This window comes from Antennarius striatus, chromosome 5 (genome assembly GCF_040054535.1).
Source record: "Antennarius striatus isolate MH-2024 chromosome 5, ASM4005453v1, whole genome shotgun sequence".
Classification (NCBI taxonomy): Eukaryota; Metazoa; Chordata; class Actinopteri; order Lophiiformes; family Antennariidae; genus Antennarius; species Antennarius striatus.
This window is the reverse complement of record NC_090780.1, coordinates 18,003,811-18,022,468: the sequence shown is the minus strand read 5'-3', so window position 1 is coordinate 18,022,468 and position 18,658 is coordinate 18,003,811. Positions and strand designations below refer to the sequence as shown.

General features: G+C 41.8%; 1 protein-coding gene across 2 annotated transcripts in view; it reads right to left on the bottom strand.

Annotated features, from left to right (window-relative positions):
• The window catches only part of plxna1b (plexin A1b), a 178,073-nt gene that overhangs the window by 45,111 nt on the left and 114,304 nt on the right, over window positions 1–18,658 (bottom strand). For both annotated transcript variants that reach the window (XM_068314660.1, XM_068314661.1), the window contains exon 10: window positions 9,535–9,735. In XM_068314660.1, the coding sequence (XP_068170761.1) occupies window positions 9,535–9,735 (201 nt within the window). The remainder of the gene's footprint in view (window positions 1–9,534; window positions 9,736–18,658) is intronic.

Below are 18,658 nucleotides of genomic sequence, written 5' to 3'. Positions count from 1 at the left end.
AAGTGTGTATGTGCATGTATGTGTGCTTACTGGGCAGTACAGCATGGGGGAGGGATTGGAAAGGTTAGGTTACGATCCAAAGCTCATCTCTTCTATTGCACCAAAGGCTTATTAAACTTTCATACTGAAACAGCACTACTGCGCAATACACAGTTCAGGGAATAAACACATTTAGAGCGTACATAGTTTATTCACTCCAGAGCAGATTCCAATATGAAAATGCAAACATTCAGCAAGATGCTCCCAAAAGGTCAAGATTTGCATGTTTGAATGGGAAAGAGAAATGTAAACGGAGGAAGAGAATTAAGATGTTTTGTAGTTTGTTATTTTGCAAGAAAATGTTGATTCCGTTTAGACATCTCTAAACTGCAATACTTCTGCCAGTAGTTGTTCATGAAAGTAACCATGAAAAGACTCAAATTGTATTTGCAGTATGGATGGACATAACCCCTTATCATAGGAAAAGATGTACAGATCTAGACAATCAAAGGTTACCCTACATGTCCCTTTAGGATAGTACGTGAAAATAGGACTCCTACTGTTGACTCACTATGTCGGTACTTCAAGGAAAGATTGATTGGAAGGAAGATGCAAACACTGCAGCATCAACAGCAGGACTCCTGGCATTGAAAACTGAAGGAGGGGAAACATGGATAGATGAATGGAGGAGGAGTGGGGGTATCGAGTGACAACAGGTACCTCCTGTGAGGGTCACAGCCTGATAATTAGTCATTTTGAAGGTGTGTGTAACCTGGACATCTAAAAATACCAATGTAGCCCGTGGCAAGTCCGTATCTGGGATAGAGTCATTTCATCCCCCTCTTGTCTTCATTATCTTCTCAAGGTGATGGTGACAGTTATCAAAAAGTATGATCTGACATAACATCATTCAATCAACATCAATCTAGATTTAAAACTGCTTTTGTGATGTACTTTCTACAGAGGTGACACTATGCTGGAGCAACAGAGAAGTAGATGCAATAACTAAAGTCGGTGTGTGTTGCCACACCAACGTCTCCTTTTTAAACACACATGTACACATTTCCAGGAAGATACAGCTCCCTAATCAAGGATCAAGTCATAATCCTTCCTATAGCTTAGCCTGCGTGTATGTATTGTATGTGTGAGGTCAGACGACTTGGAATCAGCTTCTATTCATAATAGGGGCCTGTTAGCCACTGCTAATCGCTAATGCTAACAGGATTGGAGGGTATGGCCGGACCCAGTTATACAGCTTATCTCTGACATGCACACACACAACACACAAACCCACACATGTGCATACACACACTGACATTCACATCGGTTCTTCTTTTCTAGAGAGAAACAGAGCGAGGGGGGAGAGAAAAGTGCTGGCTTAAGGGAAAAATAATGCTGCCATAGCCGTGCCTCTTGTTTTCCCAACATGTACATTAAGCTAGGGTAAGCTTCTGGACTTGTCCTTGGACAAAAGGCAGATGTTTTGGGTCCATATTTTCTATATCTGAATATATGTACATATACATTATGATCCTCAGTGCCATGCAAGGCCATGTTTTCGTATTGCATGTGAGTGTGTGTGTGTATGTTGTCTGTGGGTGTGTCTTGTAATTATTTTTCTTTCTTTAATTGGTTTTATTGTTTTTATTTCTGTGCAGCACTCTACATGTACTTGCATGAAAAGTGCTTAAAAATAGGTTGCTTTTGACTTGATTTGATCTATATATCCCTTCTTCTCCTCTGTTAACTCAGGCCATTCATTCTGGTGAGGCCCTCCCCTCTGCACACGCTGGCAATTAATCAGTTGTTTGTTGCGTACCACCAACACATGTAATCGGTCAAACACGCAACCACAGTACTTCCCATCTGTGAAGCAACACGCATAAAAGAAGAGAAACTAAGCAAACAAAGACCAACACAATTATCAATATGCCATTACTTTGTGATTTCACCACAGCGGAAAGGACCAACAAACTCTCACTAGTTATGAGACACACTCCATTATGAATACCACAGGGTTCATATCAAACGCAGCTCATTACTAAAATAGACAACAGCCAGCTGAACTATTCACACGGACTCTCCAGACTTTTGTTCTAATCTCTGGTATTTTAAACTGATATCGATGAAGCTCCTGCTAAAGCAGATGCGTTGTTTTTTAATGGGTCTTTGTGTCATTATACATTTGAAAGCATAAAAAGCATAAAAAGCTTCTCATTTGTTCAGTTAGAGCAGCACATATTAGGAATGTAATAAAATATAAGTAATTGCATATGTAAATGGAGCTTGGCTCAATCCCTGTTATTAACAACCTGTAACTCTAATGGAAAGGCTGCTGGCTTTGGTGCAAACAGCCAGAATGTGACTCAGGCTGACGTATGGATGTAAAATCTGCAGCCAGGCAAAGAGACATGGTGGTCTTCTCTGATCCACTCTTCTCATCAGGCTAATGGTTGGAGAATTTTGCTGCATCTCCCGCCCATCAATCGACCAGTAATAAGTGAACACACTGAAGGGTGGCGCACTTTTGTGAGGAAAGGAGCATTTAGAGCAAAGGTTATAATATAGATTGCAGTGATAAGAGAAAGACAGAAATGAGAAATAGATGATGAAAGAGAAGATGAGGATGAGTAGGAGAAGCTGACATATGCTAATAGCAGAGCTGCAATTAATTCTTATTTATCACGGACGGGATCGTGGGAGCTCTGCTCTTCACCTGTCAAGAGACGACGAGAGGCAGCGAGCCAATTCTGGGTGGAATATGAAGAGAAAAAAAGCAAAGAAGAGGAGAAGGAAGAGAGGGAAACTGTTAGATGATGAGGGGAGAGAGAAGAAAAGTAGAGTGGTCCCTTTCTTCCTTGCCTCACTTTGAGACGCTTCATAAGGGAAATAGATCAGGTACACAAATGACTGACAGCGGAAGATACCGCTGTCATGTGAGCAACACAACCAAAAGCAGACATATTCATGTCAATACTCACGAAGACACAAACACAAATCATCTTTAAATTCCCAAATACCACATGTTAAGACATTTAACGAAGGATAGAAGAGACATAGCAATGATCTTCAATCTCCACACACACACACACACACACACACACACACACACACACACACACACACACACACACACACACACACGCACGCAAACAGTTTGCAAGAGTTTCTAGTGTTTCTATCTCATTAAGCGGTGCCAGGCGATGCCAGACCGGGTCTGTGCCATGCTCCACTGCGAGGGGCCTCCACCGGATAGCTCCTCATTAGCCTCAACTCTGCCTTCTTTAGCACTGTGTGTGTGTGTGTGTCTGTGTGTGTGTGTGTGTGTGTGTGTGTGTGTGTCTGTCTGTCTGTCTGTCTGTCTGTGTGTGTGTGTGTGTGTGTGTGTCTGTGTGTGTTTGTCTATGTGTGTGCACAGACTGAAGATCATTGCTATGTCTCTGTCAGTGTAAAGGTGGGGGGGGGGTGTTGAAATGAAAAAAAATTCTCTAATATAATTTTATATTAAAGTTTTACAGTCGTCACTTTTAAGAAACCCCATTAACTCTAAAAAGAGTTTAGCATCATCAAACCCCCCCCCCCCCCACACACACACACACACACATGCGTGGCCAAGCACATTTCCTTGGCCTACTCTCTGGACCTTTATTTGCTCGGTAAACCATCCATCCATCTATCTGTCTGCTATACGGCTCTCATTCCAATCAGAAAATGGAGCAGATTATTTGTTTCATTCACTCGTCCTCCTTTCCTTCCCGATCCTTCACGATGGTCCCCATTCTCCCTCTCCCTTTTCATTTCCTTCAATCTGGATAGCTGTTTTTCTGCTTTCTCCTGATTGGTATGTGTGTATATGGGCTCTCTCTCTCACACACACAGACACACACACACACAGACACACACACACACACACACACACACACACACACACACACACACACACACACACACACACACACACACACACACACACACACACACACACACACACACACACACTCCACCACCCAGCTCAGCTACAATTCATCATCATTATTATCAGCCTTAATTGGATGGCATCAAGACTCCTGATACTTCTCATTTCTACCTTAACAAACAGAAACACTCCCCCCACACAGAGGGAAGACACACACTCTTTCCCAAACTAGATTTTTCTCCTCCTGCCCCATCTCTTCTTTTCCCCCTGACTGGAGAGGGACTGAAAGAATGATGGTGATGGAGTGGCCGAGGGAATTATCAGACGGATGGTAATGGTCTAAGGTCTGCACTGATATTATCTGTCCTCTCATTCCTGCCCCCCCAGGGGCTAACGAGAAGGAAGGATAAAGAGGGAGAAAGAGGAGGACAATTGAGTAAGGTTGGGCAAAGAGCTTAGAATAAAGGGAGATACGAGCTGAAAAAAGGAACAATTCCAGGTTCATTTTTCTTCTCTCAACTTGGGCTTTCAAAAGACACCCAGCTGTGCTCCATCAGCCACAATGACCCCCCCGGAGGGTGGACATACAGTACATGTGTGCCAGAATTGTGCATTCATGTTCATACATGTTTATTCAATCCAGTATTTTCCCTTGTAATCATATTCATACTACACCAGCGCTAAAAGGATATGAGTGCCGCCACTAGAATTTAACACCATCAGTCTTGGCTGGCAATGACTTTCACTTGTTGTGTGAGAACACCACAACACGCAATGTTATTTTGGACTTGTTTTGAGTCATCGACCAGTGCATCAAACCAGACCCTCTCCTCGTTCTTCAAAGGACATCTGTGTATAAAGGGTATGTTAGAGTCGCCTAACTCCTTCAGGGAGCAGCGCAGACTGGCAGATAAGTGATGGTGAATGCGAGTGGAGCAGAGGAAAAGGTTAGCAGCAAGGTGTCAGTATGGCAGTAAATACAGCACGAGCTGCAGTGAGTCAGTTCATAAAGGCGGGTAATGAAGACAGGAAGACAAGGAAAAAGATGCCTGGCAGATGATGAGTGAGCAGAGATATAGTAGACTCCATGTACAAATCAATGTTTTAACATTAAATTTCTCATAAATGGTGATTAAACTTCTGTGTTTCCAGGGGAAAACGCTGGACTCTTTTAATGCTCTCCACATGAGTTATCAGCGTACAGCTCAGTGCCTTGCTGGGGTCTGCACTCTCACCTTAGTCTGTAACTAAGCCCAACACCCCAAACGGAGCCAGACCAAAAACCAGACGGGCCGGTGTACACAACAGTTTGTTTTGGTTGCTGTTGACCAGAGTCGACCGCTACCATAAGGCCTGGTGGAAGGCGCCGTATGTGGCAGTGGTAACGTGGGCTTTTTTTTTGGCACAGACAGATATGGAATGAGATCTTTTTTAAAAAAATTAAAAATATGATCAGTATTTTTCTCCAATTAATTTCCTAATGGGTCTTGGACAATCTGCAGTTTCGTCACCTTTTATAGATTCCAAAATAGTGAAATAGATTTGGTCCTTACCCAGCTTCAAATATGGAAGTCGAATAATATCACTCTAAAAAAAAAACCCTTTTGAAACATTCAGCCTGTGCCTCCCAATTGTAGAAGGAAAACAAACTTCTTTTGACCGTTTTCCAACAGTGCATTCTTTCTCATGTCTGGTGACCTGCTTGTTCTCTCCCCTCAGGGATCAGTTGGTATGTACAGTAACCTAATACAGAAAAACCATAGCATCAATATTTTCCCCCTTGAGAAGGTACAGATAATAAATATCCAGTATACAGCTGATTCTATGCTATCATATATCACGTGTGTCACATATACAGTAGGCGACTGGCAGCCTACTGTTAGAGGATATTAAATAAGAGCACTGAGTTATATGGGCTCTGTAAAAGGAGTGAAGTATGGGAAACTAAAGTTTAAACATGACCTGACAGTTGATATCCTAAGGATGGGTTTCCTCTTTTGGAGAATGCAGAGAGAGGAGAATAGTTTTTGCCCTCCAGAGAGACTTTTGAGCTGATTTTCTCTCAAACACTCAACCCCCCAGTCTCTTCAGTATCATTCTCCCTTTCACTTCTCCATTCATTCACCTAGTCAATCTTTTTTCTGTTGATATCTAACATTACCTCTACTCCTATAATTCTTTCAGCCGTCTCTCTACTGCATTCTTAATTCCCTCTGTCCTCGCCACCTTTCCATAAAGAGAATTGTCTTCATCTTTTGTAGTACAAGTAAGAAACAGTATTGAGGTAAACACTTACATGTATCTCAAACAGGGGGCTTAGCTGTGGATCAGCGCCCCTGTGTTTATCTCATTGATTATTAAGCCCACCCTCAGCTCTCTGCCCTATCCTGGGATCCATAGCCCAAGGCCATGCTTTCCAAGACTGGCTTGCAACTCACACATGGGCATCAGGAGATTTTATTTGGGTCGCTAAATAACATCTATTTTACAACTATATATATCACTATAAGTCTAGAAAGAGAATCGTACACGTCTTTTAGTAAATCTGTGGGTCCCCAGAGTTTGAAACCATTGACCTATGGCATATTGAAGAATTCACATGTGTGCACGCACAAAGACTGATTAACCCCTAACCCCGTAGCTGCGTGCGTACACACTGAAGCAGCAGTGAGTACGCAGCATAGAAGATGAAGTCTATTTCTACTGCAGAGTCATACATGATTTATTAAGTTAGCGCTCAACACTCTTAAAGTAGGAACAAACATGGAAGGGCATGCATGAGGACTAGAGATGTGAAGGTCTATAAAGGGATAAACTAATATTTAAGACTCCTGTTCTTTTGAAATACTGCCTCCACAGCTATAATAAGACTCTCATTCTAATAATTTATGACACATAATTATACTCATAAGCTCAGACATGGATGAATTATGCCTTAATGGCAGGTTCATGCAGCTGGTGTCTCACTACTGCTTATATAGACTCGATGCACATGCTGCATCGATATCTGACCGCACAGTCAAGTTGGCACAACTAATTGCTAACAAGGGCTAAGTGCTGACAGCCCAGGGCTAATTGCTTCTAGCATGTCTGCTGTGTGTACATCAAATGAAGGAATTCAGCTTTGTGCTTGGGCTTTGCTGCTGATTAGCACCGGCCTTGCAGCTACAATAAAGAGTCAATAAACAGACATCTCTGTGGAGAGACAACACTATCACCAGCTAATTTCCTATGCCTTCACAAACAACTGGCAAGAGTGTACCCGCACCTGAAGACTGCTCATCAATATGGACAGAGTGAAATGCCATGCTACCCGGTGAACTATACAGCTGAGATGCACTGTATGTGTGTGTGTGCCAATATCTATGTGAGTGAATACACAATTATAAGAAGGGGCAACTCATTAGCAGGTCTTTAAGATGCTAAAGCAGATGAGCTTGACCGTGTTTCCACTGATACCATCGCTTCTTATGCACATCTCAAACATAATTACAGGCGCCAGCTTTGATCTCACCTCATCTTTCTTACATTGCAATTTATGTCGAGATAAAAAAAAAAGATCAGGTGACCAGCAGAAGGCAGAGTATGAGAAATGAGGAAGATGCAACGAGGAACGTACCGGCTGGCAGGAAGAAGAATATATGACAGAGAGTGGGAAACAGAGATTAAGATTAACTCTGCAACCAGACAGAAGTGGGGACGGAGGGAGGGGGAGGGAAGAGAGAAGGGGGGCGAGAGAGAGACAGACAGAAAAGAGAGAGAGAGAGAGAGAGAGAGTCTCAAGGTGTAAACATGATCAATTCACTCCCAACTAGGTTCAGAGACAGACTTCCTCTTCACATTTTCAGCCTCAGTGAAGCACAACGCTAGCTACCTCTTATCTCTCTCTCTCGTTTGAAGTTACACACACACAAAAACACACACACACACACACACACACGCACACACGCACACACACAAAAGGAATAGGCAGACATGCACAAAGTCCTCTGCCTACCTGTGAATCTTATTCACAAACAAATTCATAATAGAAAACTTCCTTGAGAAAAAAAACATCCTTGAGACAATTTTAATTTTGCACAAACAGCACATACCTGCCAGCCACACAGTAAAATAGATTTAAAAACATCAACACAGAGGTGTAGAACAAACCGTGAAGGTTAACCACTGTGGTTCAACACATGATGCAATGACTTTGACCAAATATAGGTTCAGCCTTCAATGCCATGTATTAGTCTATTGCACAAAATTGTCTCCTTTAAGAATACCTGACAGATCAAAATAATGCCCAGACTATCAAACTATCAAAATAATGCCAACAAACGATATTCCAGTTAATTAAAAGATGATCTTGCCAGACACTAATACGTTTCTGGCTTTTGTTACATCATTTAAACCTCACACCTCCTGCAGTGCTGATAGAGATGGTACTGAAAGCGACATCAGCCCTCGACAAGCGACTATTAAAGGATCATTCCAGCAAAAATATAATTCTAAAACAATAACTTCCCTTTTCGGGTAGCTCAAAATCCAGAATTTCAGATTCCACACCATGCCCTTGTACTCACATTTTATAGAAAACCAATGTCAATGTTTTCAATCACGCACCAGATAAATGGACCAAAACCAACGGTAATGTCTGTGCAGACTCTTGATGTCACTGTCTGTTCACTAACTTTTACTTTAATGTGGTCATATCAGTATTAGATCATTTATTTATCTAACCACGTCCAAGCTGCACAATGTGATCCATCAAGACAACGAGCACATTTGAGGCCAAAGTGGTCATTAGTTGCCATTAGAGGCCATTATTTAAACCCCAACTGGGTCAATGTCCTTACTGGCATCATAATTCAGTTACCTAGTTACATAGATTAAGACTAGAGACCACCATAAGACCACTACACTTTTAGCTACACATGAAATTCAATGTGTTGTTCTTGTTCTAGGCTGTACAGCTGTCAGAGGTTTAGTCTTGGATTTGGACCAATTATATTTATTTTTGTTCATTGCATAGATCAAAATGGCATCCACCGCCGTTTTATTTGAATTGTCACTCTAAAAACAGATATATGTGACCTGGAAAAATCATTCTTGAGCATAGCATGTGTAGCAGAAATGAGAAAACATTGCTAAACTGTGATAATCCTATAAATTCCATGTTCAGATTAGAGTCTGTGATGATAAATGACTTGGAAAGCAGCATACTGTTAGCTTCTGGATTGAGCAGTGAATATCAATGTGTGACTGAGTGGGAGACAAAGAGCAATGGCAATAAACTTGCAGAGCATCCAAGCAGATGAGAGAAAAAGATTAGCAGCAAACTATCAATTTAGCAGTAAACGTACAGTAGGGGTTACCATGTGCTCGTTAATTACGCCGTATTTCCTCTAGACCCCATGTTTGCATGAAGCATGAAATTAGACCAGTTTAATGTCACAGGCCAGACTAGACCACCAAACTAAAAACGTCAACAACTAAAAACCTAAACAACTGTTAAATAACATTAGTGACCACCAAAAAAAAAAAAAAAGAAAAAACAAGATTACACCCAGCCACATGTTGTTTTTGTCAATGATGACACATGACTGCATCACCATAGGCAGGGCTTTAAAGGCATCACCAGACCTCTTACTCACCGCTGTTTTCTGGCACTGGATGGAGGTACTGTTGAAGCGTAGGGCAGGCACATTGTACGTCTCCCCCTGAATATGGAAGACGCATTCATAGTTCCTCTGTCCTGATTGGGGCTGGGGCAGGTTTTTGGCAGCTAAGGTGATTGGTTTGGTGACCCCAACAGGAATGTAGATCTGGGTTGAGGGAAGAATCTGAGGACAGTCCTATGGAACAAAAAGAAAAAAAAACTTAGTTTTTTTATTGGATGGGGAAGTTGTTCAATACAGAGGTAAGACGAGAGGGGAGATGAAGTGGAATACCTGTTTGTCGATTAGATTGGGAGAGAAAAAATAGGAGAAAGTCTTGGATTACATTGCCGACTTCACGCCACATTTGGTCAACACACTTTGACAAACAGCTGTGCTGATATTCGCTGTGACGTGCGTTACAGGCCACAATGCTGGATAACAACTGCTTCAACACAAACGCCTTTCAGACAAAGTTCACAAAAGATTATCTACCTTTTTTACTCAACACATCATAACAGTGCAGCATTGTCATGTCATGTGGAAAACGAACTGGATAATTTTGCCTTTGCCTTGCCATGTGTGACCATTGCTTGTAACGGACAGAGCCCAGAGAGTATTGATTACAAGCAGGTCCATCCACTGACTCACACCACCCCTGTAAACACGCCTGGAGGGGATCCTTGTATAGATGTTAATGGAAAAAACGATTTTGTAATATCTAGAGGAATTACTGTGCATCTAGATGTACTGAGCTACAATAAGATGAGATAGTCAATCTGCGTGTAGTATTTCATGATTGTGAAAGCATAGATTCCAGAACATTCCAGTACATGAGAATGACAAGAGAAAGCGAAAGAGTAGGAGGAAGAGGAGGATGGGTGGGTGGGTGACAGAACTTGCACAACAAGAGTAAAAGCCTGGGTGGAACCAACCCGCCCTTTGCTCTAATTGTTGCAGCCAAATGGATAACAAAGCTGATGGCTGCTACAGCTATGACACACACATAATAACAGACATGTGGATGGCAGGGCGTGAAACGGTCTGGAAACAATATACTTAAGTGAAAAACTCTAGGAATGACTCAATAAAAAACACATTTCACTTGGGTTTAAACAACAACCTCAACATCTTAAAATCATAAATGAATTTTTGCCCATCTACAAGTCCAAACTATATTAACTCAATGCTATGTGAGTGCAGAAGAGCCGAAAGGATGCTGGTGTCATATCTGACCTGTCAGAGAGTAGGATAGTAAAATACAATGCCGGAAATGAACTGGACCAGTGTCAAATAATAACTGCAAACAAAACCCCACACACGCCATCATCTTCACTTACAGCTGCAGCGTCTCCTTTAAGTAGATATCTGGCTCCCTGTCAGAAAAATGTTTCCTTCCCCCAACCCTCTGAGATGTTGTACATTAGAAGCTACAGTGGGTCCCCAAGGCCAGAACACAAAGCTGGAGTTTGTTCATTAGGCTGCTTGGCCCTGGCCTTGTGTGTCACACACACACACACACACACACACACACACACACACACACACACACACACACACACACACACACACACACACACACACACACACACACACACACACACACACACACACACACACACACACACACACACACACACACAGACACACACACACAGACACACACACACACACACACACACACACAGACACACACAGACACACACACACAGACACACACAGACACAGACACACACAGACACACACACACACACACACATACACACACACACACACACACACACACACACACACACACACACACACACACACACACACACACACACACACACACACACACACACACACACACGTGCATAACACATAATGAGAGAGGGGAATATTATAGGAGAAAGAAGCAGGCTGGAGAGGACCTGATGTTTCATCAATGAGGAGGAGGAGGGTGGATGAGCAGTGGACTGGGGGGAGATTTGGTTAGATGGTTAGAGAGAAATTAAGGAAGTAAGGGGAGTAGAGGGAAATTGGAGAGGAAGTGAAAGGGATGGAAGTGGAAGTGAAGGGGAAAGAAAAGGAAGTGACTTCAAATGAGTTCAGAGTTAAGTTAACTTACAGAAATAGAAAGTTGTCAATGCAGGAAAAAATATTAAGGAAGAAAAACATGAGACCGAAAAAAAAGTGTGACTGGTTTGACAAGGGTAAGAAAAAGAAGCACGGTGCTGCTAAAGTTCAGCTGAGGGTCAGAGGTTAGCATAGCGTCCCTCTGTCTGGCTCGGCATCTGTCTAATGGCTATTTACCCCAGCAATCACCTTTTCCTCTTCATTCAGTTTTTTTTTATCAACATCTCAGGGAATATCTATGTGGGGAAAAAAAGTCTGAGTCATTTCTAACACAACCTAAAGATGGTTATCAACAGGATGGTAAAGCTCTTGACAATGAGAAATTTTGTATCTGCATGACTCCAGCACAGACTTCCAATGGTGATTGAAAGGATATTGAAAGCCAACACAAAGTGAAACAGTGGTGGGATAGTTTATATATGATACGTTATAAGAGTTTAAGAGAACATAAAGCTTCTGGATTCTCAAATATAAAATATCAAGGATGGAAAGAGCTTCTAGGGATGAGATGGTAGGAGGGAGAAAGAGGACTAGATGGAAGGAAAAAAAGAAGGATGGAAGGGAAAAGTGTTCTGCTGAGAGAAACTATTTCATCAGTATTTGCTATAGATGCCAAAGCAGTTTCAAAGCCGGTGTTTGAGTCATAAAATTCAAAGTACATTGAAACAATATTTCACCAAGGGGGATTTGTTTGAAACTAGAAAAGATCTCTCCGCCCCTATTTTCCTTTCAGCTTTCATTTTATCTGAGGCCATTTGAGCTGTGTGTTTTTTCTTGTCCAGATGTGTCCATGTGGTTGATTTCAGGACATCAACAGGGGAGAAAGAGAGGAGAAAGTAGGTGTGTGTGTGTGTGTGTGTGTGTGTGTCTTTGTGTGTGCGTGTGTGTGTGTTTAGAGTGTGAACTCTTGAGAGGAGGTGAGCTGTAGCAAATCAACACATGACCGGAGCTGAAGCTGTCTATCTGGTTACAGCCATTGATAATGTTTGAGGATAATGTTTGATGATGTTTGAAGATGACGTGAACAATACAACAGTATCCTCTGATTGAAAAAAAGGCACAAAATTGATCTGCTTTGCTGACATCTTCTTAAGAATGCTTTACATTAATAAACACAGAAAAATCTTTTATGGAATCTAAAGTTCTTTCTCGACTGTCGTCCTCAGCTTAGAAATGAACATTCACCATTAACTCTGAAGTAAGAGCTCACCAACGGTTTGATCTGAATGCAAATTTATGCCTTTGCACTTGTGTTTTAAGTGAAAGAATGAAAGAATGATTCACAAAGTGAGCAATTATGATGGCGGACATCCAAGTGTAGAGTTTTGTTGAAAGCCAAGAGGCCAGAGGGCTTTCCTCACCTGTCTGTGTTTGCTTTCGTTCAACAGCTGCTGTTAGCTTTGCTGCCTCAGGCTGGTGCCACACTTCTCGTTTGTTAACAGCATAGGAATATATAAATATCTCCATTATTAAGATGTACCGCATATATTACCTCCCTCCATACAGAATTAGAATAGCTTTACTCTGAAAATATTTGCAGTAAACATATAACCTTATTTTTCAAGAGACAAAAATAAGCCAACTTCAGTATAAAGAATAATAATAGTTTTCGACAATAATACAATGTTTGATCAATTTTTATTCATTTTTTGCCAACACCCAGAAGCCAGTTCTGATTGACTGTTGCAGTGAGTGATTTCAAAATCAGCAGCTGTCTTTCAAGCCTGTTCTCAAATATTCATTTTAGAACGGGCTCCAATTCCAGCAATGAGATCCAGTCTGTATCCAACTGCCAACACCTGGCCTTAGCTGATGTTGTGTCCATCCACTAACAACAAAAAAATGGTCAGCGTAACAGCTTGTATCTCAACAAAACCATTAATGTGTGTGTGTGTGTCTGTGTGTGTGTTTGTGTGTGTGTGCAAATATGTAGAGGTGAGAGATTTGAATCAGGATGTAGTGTGTTGAGAGCGAGAAGTTGGTGGATGATGACAGAGAGCAGGACGCTATATAAATAAATTAATGCCTTCAAAAGTCGAAAGACTTCTGACTGTTTTGGCATAGCCTGACAAGATATGAATTAATAAAGCTCCAAAAACACTGCATCTGTAATGAGGCTGGTGTCTGGTCGTTTTTGTGAGATGCCCTATCTCCTTCAATCCCCCCACCTCCTCCAGTCCATCCATAATTAATTAGCTGCCTCTGTGATATGGGACTATAGATCAGGGAGGAGAAAAAATAACATGTTTAATAATGAAGTAAAGTGATATGGGGAATCAGGGGGGTGGGGGCATAGATGGGCTCAAAGAAGCAAAGGGGGGAGCATTGGTACAAATAAGAAGGGGTGTGTGCGTGTGTGCGCGTGTGTGTGTGTGTGTGTGTGAGAGAGAGAGAGAGAGAGAGAGAGAGAAAGAGAGAGAGAGAGCTGTCTGAAACCATCGAGTCTGCCAAACACGACTTAAAAACATCTATCAATTCATATCATACTATATGATGAATCCCTTCATCTACATTGACATGTATCCTACACTAGGTGAAGCTACACTGTAAATGAAGCCTCTCAGACTATTCCTCCAGCTCTGCGTTCTGTAACTGTTGAGCAGGTGGCAGCCTGAACTCAGTCCAAACAGGCAGCCTGAGAAAACCCTTCTGTTTGTTCATCATACTGGACAGACAGCATAGTTACATCACGGCTACAGAGATGAGGAGGGAGGCAAGGAAGCCAAAAGCTACGATGTTGGACGAAATGATGGAAAAATTCCACAAAATATGATGGTATGTCAAAGTAAAATGTTCACACTTACCACTGGGTTGGTGTTTTGTCATAAAATAGACAGTTTTCAAAACCCTTGATTTGTTCCTGATGACATTAAAATAACACATTTTGAAATATATTCTGGTTAATTTTGTGCATGATACTGTTTTGTGGTAATTAATATTTCCAACCAACTTTAATTAAAGTCTACTTTGAAACATCCCACAATTAATAGAAGCCATGTAATATGGTATTATACATCACAATGTCACATCCTAGATTGTCTACCAGCTGGCCAGCGGCTCTGTGTGTGTGTGTGTGTGTGTGTGTGTGTGTGTGTGTGTGTGTGTGTGTGTGTGTGTGTGTGTGTGTGTGTGTGTGTGTGTGTGTGTGTGTATGCATACTTCTTCAAGACATGGTTGCAGGGAAGGGAGGAGACCCCTCACCTTTAAATCATTCATAACGGAGGATGGGGGGTGTTGGTGTGTGTTTATGCAAAGCATAGATTAATATCTAAAAGACACAACTACGTGGAAAACAAAACAAGACATGCAACCGTTATTAAAAGTGAATATCTGTATGTGCTGCAGGGTGTGGCACACACACAAATACAAATGTGTGTGAGGGAGAAACCGTGTACACTGAGGCAGCCTCATTAGGAGGCAGAAACCAGAAAGATGTTCCACGACCAATCACACGCTTACTCCCGCAGAGGGGAAGAGAGGGAGGGAGAGAGCAGGAGAGACTTAATAAGGTGGCAACACGTAGAACAGTGCAGAAGCGAGGGAAACGAAGGAAGAAAGGGAACTTTGAACCTTGAAAGGGACTGAGAGATTGTCCGCCCACGTCTATGCTTCCTAGCAGAGTGGCGATGCAGAGAGGAAACGGAGAGAGAGGGAGAGAAGGATAGCAAAGAGTAAATAGGAAACGAGAGTGTTGAGAAATGAGGAAAGGAGAGTTTGAGTTAAAGCCAAAGCAGAGGATCTTGTGCCATGAACGTTACTTGTCGTAGATTATGAAAGACTCAGAAAGCCGGAACTCGGCTGAATCTACCTACATTTATGTCCTTCCTATACATCCATAGAACCCCTCTGCTGCTCTTTGATGCACCACCCAGGCACATACATGTTTATTTCATTTCCTAATCCCTTATCCTTGACTTACAAGCAAGATGACAAACCCACATACTTTATCCTCTCAACGCAGACGGAGCAGCAAGCTACAAAACAATAAACACAGCAGGAATGTTCCCGTGATTTTTTTTTTTTTGTGAGTTTCTTTTTTTTGTGGTTCTTATAGATTTTTAGAGATTAGAGGGTGCAGGGTGAGACTCTTGGCACCCTGTTGTCATTCTAACCCAGATATGTCAGTATCAATCAAACCACCTGCTTTTCAGCCTTTCAAACGCGAACCTTGAATTCAGAGGATTGCACTCCCGGCTCTGGATATTCTCTGCATGCAGCATTTCACAAAGCGGTGAATTTACTTTAAATTTGGATTAAAACAACAGATGTGTCACCCCGATTTATCTAAACTAAGGCTTTATTCTGCTGTTTAGCTGGTTATGCCAGTTTAAATAACTACACCTAAATAGATAAAAGGTGTTCGAGGATTGGCAGTAAAGAATCCAGAGTGGAAAAGTTTACTTATTACATCCTGTTTAATTACAAACCGACAGTGAGCCCATTTGCCATCCCGCTGGGGTTTTAGTCTATAATAAAATAAAAACTAACTGAATGAGCCAACAACCAAAATAGTCATAGCACTCAGGTTAATATTGTGTTTGCAACTTGAACAAAAAGCATCATCAAACTAATGTTATGCATTTATGTGGTGAGAAAAATAAAAACATTTAATAGCCTTTAAGGCAGGAAATTAAAGACTCACTGATATCCAAGACAACAACAGTTTCCATCCAGCCCTAACCGATATGTGGAGGACGATGGGAGTGCGACTATAACAGGTGGAATAAAAGTCAGTGCAGGCCACATTACCAAATCAGTGTGGTATAAAACGCAACATGACATTGTGAGATTAGACGATGCAACGCACTGCAGGTTCCATCTTTAATCTTTCTTTGTGCCTATCCGTCCATGAAGTTGGTCCCTGTCTCTGAATCACTTTCCCTATTGTGTTTTTTTTGCTTTGGCAGTGTTAATTATTTGCTTCCACTGCTGTCATCACTCTGGGTGACTGCATTTATCTTTTCCTCTCTTTTTGACACACAAACATGCCTTGATGGTGAAAGTGAAATATCAAATTGTGCTCACCATTAGGTTTGCCGACTGAGAGTTGTGGAAATGAAGATTTAATACAGCTTGAATAATTAAACCAGGATGGACATGGATACACACACACACACACAAACACCATCTTATACATCCTGAATTGCGCTGTGAATCCACTGTCATCGTGTTTCTGTTTGCACATTTGTTGAAATCTGAACTTCACATTAGCTCTCACTGATTCATTGTGAGAGCCATCGTGTCAACATAACCGAGCAATTCTTAGTGCATCTCAGAGGGCCTTCTTTGTGACATGGGATTATATCAAGGAGAGAATAAACTAGTGCTGATGCTGTTTTTGCCAAGAGTGACTGTGTGTGTGCGTAGCCTTGAATTCTCTCAATGTCAAATAAGGATTTTCAACCATTTAGTCCTAGAAAGACACTTGAGAATATGCACCACCTTTTGTTGCATGAGCTTAAGTCTACCGTGCCCACAAATTTAACTCCAGCTTACTTCCTATGAAAGGGTGTCTCCCATCCAGGGTGACCCAAAATCCCTGCCTTCCATCAGAGCACGGTTAATACATGTGTGGATGCCTCAAAGTCATCAGGTAGTTTTCAGTAAGGCTTCTAAAGAATGCACAAAGGCAGAGCCGGAAGAGAGGCAAAAAAAAAAGAAGAAAAAAAAAAGAAGATAAGCTGTGGGACAGTGAGGCTAAAAATAGCAAGAGAGAGGAGGGGGATGAAATATTTGCATATATATGTGACAGGCATGAGAGGTAGCCTGCGAATGCATCTGTATATACGAGGTCGATACAATCCTGAGACGACAACCAAATCTCCTGCCTTTTTCCATTCCAGCGTGATCGCGTAGGAAGCACACAAGCACGCACGCACACACGCACGCAGCAAACACTGTGACTAAAAGCATTTACATTTAATTGTGATAATTGAAATGTGGTTATGGTATAAATGCTTGAGAAGTAACAAGAGAAAGTTCACAGGCGGGTTGCCGTCAGAGTGTTTGAAACTGGTGCCGCTCAACCAAACCTGAACTGAGTGTTAAAACCTGGACAATCACAGCCAGAATAAAATCCATCTGGTAAAGAAGACCGGAGCCTCAACAGGTTGCTTCCATTTCCCCTCTGTGTTCCCTCTCTTTTTAATCTTTCCCTCAGCCATGGAGTACATTTGGAAAATAAAATGTGTCACTCATTGATGTAATCTGCTCCTTGTTACTGGCTTGCCCTTGACTTTGTTTCTTTTTTCTTTTTTTCCCTTCCCCTCTCTGTTTACATCTGTTCTCAATTACAGCACCTCTGTACATCTGGTTTGTCATCAGTAGAGTAAACGAAGTACTGGAGGGATTGCATTGTTTTGAAGAACTGCATGTGGGATATTACATCCAGCCTCCTCCCATGTTCTTGATCAAAATTCTAGTGAAACTGGCCGAGGTGGAACATTTCCTCTTGAAGTAAGGCACAAATACAAGTGTGGGAGACGTCCAGCTATGAGTAAACAGACAGAAAACGTATCTACACTGTCAAAACATGATTTGGATGAAGTCGTGTGACGGAAGAAAGGAAACCAAAAATTAAAGGATAATGAAAAAGATATTACCTAATTTAGTGAAAATGAGAAAAAGAACCCCATGGGTATTATTCCATCCACTGGCTGTGTTTCTGCTTGTCTATTTGTGAGTGTGTTTTCTCTGTGAAATGTTGGATGAAGAGATTGATGCTGCTACAGTGGTACCTCTACTCACGAATGTCTCTTCGTACGAAACTTCCAAGTTATGAAACGCCTCAACAGGAAAATATTGCCTCTAGTTACGAAAGAAATTTCAAGATATGAAAGGTAAAAATACAGTATGGGCTGCTACTCGCAGCTCCCAAAGGTTCCTGAACGCAACATTCTTGAAGCTGCTCTGCCATTAGCTCTTACCTAGCATCCTGGCATCCCATTGGCTAAAGAGGGACCTCTATGTGTAGCTAGATAGGTGTCTATGCAGGGTCCTCGTC